This window comes from Pongo pygmaeus, chromosome 19 (assembly GCF_028885625.2).
Source record: "Pongo pygmaeus isolate AG05252 chromosome 19, NHGRI_mPonPyg2-v2.0_pri, whole genome shotgun sequence".
NCBI classification, from domain to species: domain Eukaryota; kingdom Metazoa; phylum Chordata; class Mammalia; order Primates; family Hominidae; genus Pongo; species Pongo pygmaeus.
This window is the reverse complement of record NC_072392.2, coordinates 47165360-47173263: the sequence shown is the minus strand read 5'-3', so window position 1 is coordinate 47173263 and position 7904 is coordinate 47165360. Positions and strand designations below refer to the sequence as shown.

At 51.1% G+C, this 7904-nt stretch overlaps 1 protein-coding gene across 1 annotated transcript; it reads left to right on the top strand.

The window, feature by feature from the left end:
* Positions 1-1092: 1092 nt before the first annotated feature.
* LOC134738766 (uncharacterized) lies at positions 1093-6330 on the top strand. Its single transcript, XM_063657044.1, has 4 exons — positions 1093-1124; positions 1819-2051; positions 2772-2860; positions 6182-6330. The coding sequence occupies exons 1-4, from the start codon at positions 1093-1095 to the stop codon at positions 6308-6310; spliced, it is 483 nt and encodes a 160-aa protein (XP_063513114.1). The 3' UTR covers positions 6311-6330.
* The last annotated feature ends 1574 nt before the right edge of the window (positions 6331-7904 follow it).

Sequence of the window (7904 nt, the reverse complement as noted above, 5' to 3'; positions counted from 1 at the left end):
CTGGATACTTTACACTTTTTGGAAGAAGTGCTATTAAGTTATATATATGTATATATTGCTTCCCCCCCACCAAAGGAGTATAATTAGAACATCTGAAACCAGATTATCCAATTAGTACATTTTTCTAATTAGCTGTTAGGAATTCGTGATGAGATAAATTATTTTAGATTTCCAAGTGGAACTTTGGCCACAGGGAGGCTCTAAGGAAGTACACAGGGGAGAAAAATAATGGGTTTTTAAAGTTTCGACTCCACCCACTCACCTGCTCCCCGAAAAACCTAATGTGCCTGCCCGTGAGACAGCAACAGTGACCAGAAAACAGTTTCTTTTCCTTGTTCTGAGTAAATGGAGTTGGAAGAATTATTCATTTATATTGGCTTTTCTTTGTTCCTGGTAGTGAAGCAGGCAGACAGGGGTTGGCATTAAATACTATTTTTTTCTACATTTTCATCAGTCATATTAGTAGCTGTTCTTTGGCAGAAAAAAAAAATCTGGTGATCAGAATTAATTCAGAACATATTTACTGTGAGCCTTGTATGTGCTTTCTATGTGCCAGGTGGCAATGAAGACCGTCTGTCAGGGGGATCGGGGGGATGTCCCGTCAAGACCCAGGGATTGAAGTCAGGACCCAGCTTTTGCATTTTGTAACTGTGGTTGATGCAGGCCCACCATCCTTTGTCCAAAATTCTGGATACGCAAGAAAACTGTGGATACTGAAAGTTGTTTTTGCCACTAATTGAGTGGGAAGACCTGACCCAAACTGACAGACTATTGGAGTCCATATTTATCCTGGGGAGTGTGAATACTCATGGGTTTCCCTGCAGAGATATTAATGTTTGATTATGGGTGCTGCCTTGCTGGGGTGTTACATAATATGTGGCATAGGCACCACATTCCCTTTCTAAAACCTGAAAAGTTTTGGAACACATATGGCCTGAAGATTTGGAGTAAGAGACCCTGCCCTGGAGTAGCGTCCACTTAAGACCACAGCAGCTGTGTGCTCAGAGTCCCTGCTCTGCCAGGGCCCGTTTCTGTTTCAGCTACAGGAGGAGCCTGAAGGCAGAATGAGAGTCCAGCCGACCAGTGGGTGCGATGCCCAAACAGCTGCACCACCACCAGGGCAGGTGACTTGGCTGCCCCATGACCCTCAGAGGCCTTCCCTCACCAGGTGTCAAGCAAAGATTGTTCAGAAGCAGATTCTGTTCTGCTGTCGTTGTGAGTACATCAATGAATGAGTACATCTATGTTCTAATAAAACTTTATGAGGGCCGGGTGCGGTGGCTCACACCTGTAATTCCAGCACTTTGGGAGGCCGAGATGGGCGGATCACTGAAGGTCCAGAGTTTGAGACCAGCCTGGCCAACATGGTGAAACCCTGTCTTTATTAAAAATACAAAAAGTAGCTGGACATGATGGCGGGTGCCTGTAATCTCAGCTATTTGGGAGGCTGAGGCAGGAGAATCGCTTGAACCCAGGAGGTGGAGGTTGCAGTGAGCTGAGATTGTGCCACTGCACTCCAGCCTGGGTGACAGAGTGAGACTCTGTCTCAAAAAAAAAAAAAAAAAAAAACCCAAAAAACAAAACTTTATGAAAACAGATGGTGGGCTAGGATGGCCCTTTGGCCAGAGTTTGCTGATGCCTTGTCAAAACGATAAATGCATCCTTAAACATGCTGTTTTCTTCCACAGACTTTAGCCCTGCTGTCTGCCTGCCTGGTCTGCTTGTCTTATTCCCCACCCCCGGCCAAGTGGAGTTGCCTTAAAGAGATAAAAGTTGTGGCTCTAATGTCAGTACCCACCCCTTGCTTGGCTCCTCCAGATGGTCTGGAAACATAGATGGAAAGCAGGCGCTGCCCTCACCGACCTGGCCTCGGTGGCAGGAGTGTGTTTTTGTGTGGACAACTGCAGTTGGGCCCAGGTCCAGCCTTGCTGAGGGCTACTTACTTGGGCCTCCACCCACTGATGAATTTTGGGGGCAGAGCCAAGCCCCAAGATATGTTGGCTGGCAGCCTGGGGCCAAGCAGGGCTGCTGTTGGGGGAGCCCAGTCCCAGGTGGGTTTGTGAGGTGTATGGGGAGTGAGGGGCTGAGAATGAATGTTTCAGAGCTGATGTGTTCTTAGCAAAAGAATTTCTGGCAGAGAGAGGTTGATTATCGTAAACCCAGCGGCTCTGATGGATGAGTTTCAGGTCTCCTGGCTTGTTCATCCCAGCCCCGGAATGTCCAGCAAGGGCGGGGCCAATCTTCGAGGCCAAGACCGCTTCTCACTGCATCAGTTTAAATCCAGCTGAGCTCTCTGACTCGCACCTCTGTACTGGGCTGGCCTGGGAAAGACTGGCTGGGGTGGACAGAAGGAGGGCGGGACCCTCAGAGCCCACTCCTCTAGTATGTGTGCTGGAATCACCCCTGTTCTCCCCAACCTCCAGCCCCCTCAAGCTCCACCAAGGATGTTTGGCCTCCGACTCAAAGAAGGCCTGGCATTTCCAGGCTGCAGGGCCAGATCCTGTCAGCCAGCCCCTGCAGCAGGCCCCAGCATCCCAGAGAGGCAGCGGGTGCCTGCATGTGCTCAGCACCTTCTCTCTGTAGGCGGTTTCTCTCCCAAGACATTTGGGACTTTTGCCCTCTGCCTGGTCACCTTCTTTCCTAGCCAGGATAGGGCTGGTGGATGGTTTTTTTTTTTTTTCCCCCCCTAAAGCCAATTCCAAACAAGGGCTGATATTTAGTTGGCCTTTCTTTTTCTTCTCTCATGGTTTTGTGGGTTGCTGGCACTTCAGGGACTCTGACAGAGTGGAGCCTCCTTACTCTACAGATCCCTGGTAAGCCCTGGTGGCCCATCAGCCCACAGAAGGGGGCACTCACTCAGGTGAGTATGAATATACACACTCCCCAGGATAAATATAGACTCGAAATAATAGTCTCTAGTCAGTTTGGGTCAGATTTTCCCACTCAGTGACAAAAACAACTTTCATTGTCCAGAGTTTTGTTTGAGTTGAAAATTTTGAATAAAGGGTGGTGGGTCTGCATCAACCACGGTTACAAAATACAAAAGCTGGGTCGTGACTTCATCCCTTTGGTCTTGGTGGGACATCACCCTGACCGGTCCCACGATGCACCTCAGTCATCAGCGTGTGCCCAGCCCAGGGCCATGCAGAGTGAGCACTCAGGGAAGGCACATGGAACTGGACTGGGTGGCTGGTGTGTTTGGTGATAGGTTAGCTCTGCTGTCAAAGCCAAGCCCAGGTGGGTCACCGTCACATACCCAGCACGGTGTGAGGAGCTCCTCCAGCCACTCTCAGGGGCAGCTCTCCTGACCCTGCCTCCTTGTTTTTGGACCAGGCTCTTTTGTTTCTGGGCCAAGCACCTGCCTGTAGCATTGGGTATGGGGACTTGGGTTTTGCTTTGCTAGTGGAGAATATGGCTGGGATCTGGGTTAGGGCAGAAAGCTCAGGTAGATGACAGGTGCCAGAGCAGTGGTTCAAACTTGGGAGAATCACAGCAGGAGCCTATTAACAATGCAGATTCCAGGGCCCCTTGATAGACCTGGGAAGGGGGGTGCAATCAGCATTGTAAATAAGTGTGTGTGATTGTGAGGCAGGTGGTCCCAGGATTGTGCTCTGGTGGGGTGGACCAATAGGTAAAGCACAGTGTGATGAGCTTTGGGACAATGGAATGGGGAGAAGGAAGGGGCTGTAATCCAGGGAGAGGCTGGGGTCAAGGAAGGTCACCCAGAAGAGGTGAGCTGAGTCTTGAAGAACAAAGCAGGAATGGTAATAATAGCTAATCTTGATTGAACACTTTGTGCCAGGCACAGTTCTAAGCCTTTTCCATGAATGAATGCATTCAGTCCTCCAGACAACCGCGTGAAATAGGTAGTAACCCCAGACTCACACAGGAACAGACCAAAGCACTTGGGGTTAAGTTGCTGGCCTGAGGCTAGTGAGTGGTGAGCTAGGTCTTGCCTGCTTATTGCGCGGCACCATGTGGGGTAAGGTGTGTCAGGCAGCGGGAGCAGCTCAGCACAGTGATGCAGGTGTGCTGTCCAGTGGTTCAGATGACGCAGAACCTAGTGTGGGGGGACTGCTTCGGTTCTGCTTTGTTGGTGGAGAATATGTCTGTGATCTTGGTTAGGACAGAAAGCTCTGGGTGGATGACAGGTGCCAGAATGGCAGTTTGAGAGGGCTGAGGCTGGAGCTGGCAATCGGGATAGCAGGCACACTTCCTCACAGTCTGAACTGGAAGGAGCGTGGAGTGTGGGGGAGAAGGTGCAGTGTCAGTGCCCAGGGTGCAGCGAGGCACGGGCTGGCACCCTGACCCAGCCCCCTTCCCAGAGGGGAAGAATTCGTTATGGCCCAGCCCCTGCCCTTGGGGTCTGAAGGGATCCACTTTTGTTAGGAGCCTGCTACACACTTTGCTTTCTTTCAATCCTTACATTGCCCTTCCAAGTGGGGCTTATTATTCCTATTTACAGGTAAGAGAGCTGAGGCTGGGAAGCCAAGTAATTTACACAGGGTCAGGTCATACAGCAAGTTAGCAGGTTGTGGTGCCAGCAGCTGGCTGTCTTTTGTGGGGATGTGTTTTCACCACAGCAGGGGCAACCTGTGTTCTGAGAGGCCAGGTTCCTGCATGGACAGTGGGACCCCCAAAGAGCAGGTGCAGTGCTAGGCTGGACAGATTCCAGCTGTGCCGGGGCCTTGGGCAAAGTGGCCTGGCCTCAGGAGACACGTTTCCTGTTGCTGGGTGACATTCCACAGGTGGGAGGCACATGCAGGACCTCATTCCCTAGGGGCCTTCTTGGTCTGGGCCCTAATGCCCTGATGCTGGGTTGACCCTCTACTGCCCTGGAGGCTCACCTGGGCCTCGGGGCAGAAGGGATTGTCCCATTAAGGAGAATCCTCTACAAGTCTCTGATTCTGGAAGCTCTTTTTTTTATCCTCCCATACAAAAAACAAATTGGCCACCAGTCTCTTCCCTTCTTTTTGGCCACTGTCTCACCATCTCCTTCACCCAACCTTGGTTTCTTCCAGCCTGTGCTTCCCAGCAGAGCCTGTGAGCTTGTTGATTTGAACCCAAAAACCACCTAGGACATTCCAGAGGTCTTCACACTTGTCTTTGTTGCCCATTGTAGGCCGTTTTCATAGAAGGGTATTGGGAGGACCTGCCTTCCCACTCAGGCCAATGTGAAGCTGTTGCTCTTTTGCTAAGGGCAGGGTGGGATATGGCTGAGAATTGGAGGGCAGGCCTGAGATCCATTCAGCAGCACCCCAGGGTGTGCTGTTTCTCACATGTTGCAGCCTCTTCCAGCCCCTTTGCTTTCTGTGACAGAGCTGAAAGTCTCATTTTCTCTTTGGCTTTCCCTTTGAAATGGGAGAGAGGGTGGTGGGAGTTTAGCTCCTTCCGGAAAGGCCCATTTTACAAGCAGAGTAACCAAGGCCGCGACTGCTGGAGAGAAGCGGAACTGGAGTTCCCGTGCCCATTCCTGTTGGAATCGCGTGTCTGTGTGCTGTTCTTTAAGACGGGCTGGAGAGAGTCGGGGCAGCTCTTCTCCCGGGTTTTCAGGCCTGTGTTGCTCTTCCGGGCACTTCCTGGTGTTTTGTTCTCTTTGCCTGAATCAGGCCTGGCCTCAGGCCTGGTTGCAAGAAGGTTGGAGGCTGGCTGTCTTGTGTTCATGTGTCACGCCAGGCCTGAGACCATCATTGTCTCTCTGAGATGGTCCACCCGCCTCCTGTGAACACAGGGGCTACAGGCTATAGTTCTTGCCACTTTCCCGAGTTTTGGGGGCTGCTCTCCACATTGGGATTCCACCAGGATGCTGGTCTGCAGTTTCCTGCAGGCAGAAGACGCTGGGTTCTGAGTTGGCTTTGGGTGGAACACAGGTCATTCCTGGGTATGCCTTGGGAGGGCAGCGAGGCTGGCCGCAGCTGGGCCCAGCATTGGAGAGAATTGTGCCTCTCTGGAGACCCTGCAGCCTTCCCACCCACCAGGGAGCTTCCCATGGGCTGTGGAGAGGGGGTCAGTGTCGGGTGAGGGAACACCAGCTTCACCTTGGCTCATCTGGGCGTGGCAGACGACTGCTTCCTCACCTGGAGAGTGTTCAAGGACAGCAAGAAAAATGAGGGACTTTCAGGGGCAGCTGTGTTTTCTGACTCAGTCATAATGCCCCTAAAAATCCTTATTGTTCTTGCAGTGTGCATCGGGCAGCGGCCAGCAACCTGCCTCTCACCCACCTGGCCCTTCTGGGAGGACCGGGACTTCCTGGGGTCAGATTGGAATGTACCTCCAAAATAAGAGTGAACGGGGATTTGCTGATTATTAAAACAATTTTGTTTGCGTGCATTTTTAGCATCTTCTCTTCTGGTGGAGGATTGGAGTGGCTGAGGGTCGGGAGGGCTGGACATGAAGATATTCCTGTGCAGGTTGGAGCCCAGGAGGGTGCAGGGACTCCCTGGTTTGTGTGCAGTGAAGGCCTGGAAGAGCCTAGCTGCACGTGCAGTGCCCAAGGAAGGTCATCTTCCGGGTCAGTGATGTTAGAGGCAACAGAGTTGGGCTGGACAAGATGCCCCCCAACCTTTCCTGGGAAGTTGAGGCAGGAGTAGAGGAGTAGAGGAGGCATCTATCTGCGCAGGAACTTGCATCATCTTTTAAAATAGAAGGCAGCCTGGCCAACATGGCAGAACCCCATCTCTACTAAAAATACAAAAGTTAGCCGGGTGTGGTGGTGTGTGCCTGTAGTCCCAGCTACTCGGGAGGCTGAGGCAGGAGAATTGCTTGAGGCCAGGAGGTGCAGGTTGCAGTGAGCCAAGATTGCACCACTGCACTCCAGCCTGGGTGACACAGTGAGACCTTGTCTCAAAAAATAAAATAAAATAGAAGGAGCCTCAGAATCCAGTGTCTGAGACCCAGTGAACTAGCCATTCTAGCCATTTTGAAAATAGAACAGTGAATTGAGGGTCTTTCCCCCTCTACTGCGACCGTGGAGCTTGCTTTTCCTGGACTGAAAGTTCTCCATCCTTATTTCACTTCATGGATCTCCTCCATCCTCTGCAGGTCTCCCTACCCCCGCCCTATCCAGCCCCACTCTGCAGATACAGTCATGCACTGCCTAACGATGTTTTGGTCAACGAGGGACCGCATGTAGGACAGTGATCTCATAAGATTATAACACTGTTTTTACTGTGCCTTTTCTGTTTAGATACACAAACGCTTGCCATTGTGTTCTAATTGTCTACAGCATTCAGGATAGGAACGTGCTGTACAGGTGTGTAGCCTAGGAGCAATGGGCTCCCCCGTCTAGCCTAGGTGTGCAGCAGGCTATTCACCATCTGGGTTTATGTAAGCATACTCTGTGAGGTTGGCACAATAACAAAATCACCTAACAATGCCTTTCTCAGGACGGATCCCCGTTGTTAAGTGACATATGACTCTATTTTGACCAGCCAAGGCTTTTGGAGGTCCTGGGGGATTGTCGAGAAGCAGAGATAACTTTTTATTTTTTTATTTTTATTATTTTTATTTGTTTTGAGACGGAGTCTCGCACTGTCGTCTGGGCTGGAGTGCAGTGGCGCGATCTCAGCTCACTGCAACCTCCACATCCCAGGTCAAACGATTCTCCTGCCTCAACCTCCCAAGTAGCTGGGATTACAGGTGTCTGCCACTACGCCCAGCTAATTTTTTGTATTTTTAGTAGAGACGGGGTTTCACTGTGTTGGCCAGGCTTGTCTCGAACACCTGACCTCGTGATCCACCTGCCTCGGCCTCCCAAAGTGCTGGGATTACAGGCATGAGCCACTGTGCTCGGCTGAATCCGATTTTTTCTGAGACCTATTTTTTTATTTTTTATTTTTTTGAGACACAGTCTCACTCTGTTACCCAGCCTGGAGTGCAGTAGCTTCATCACAGCTCACTATAGC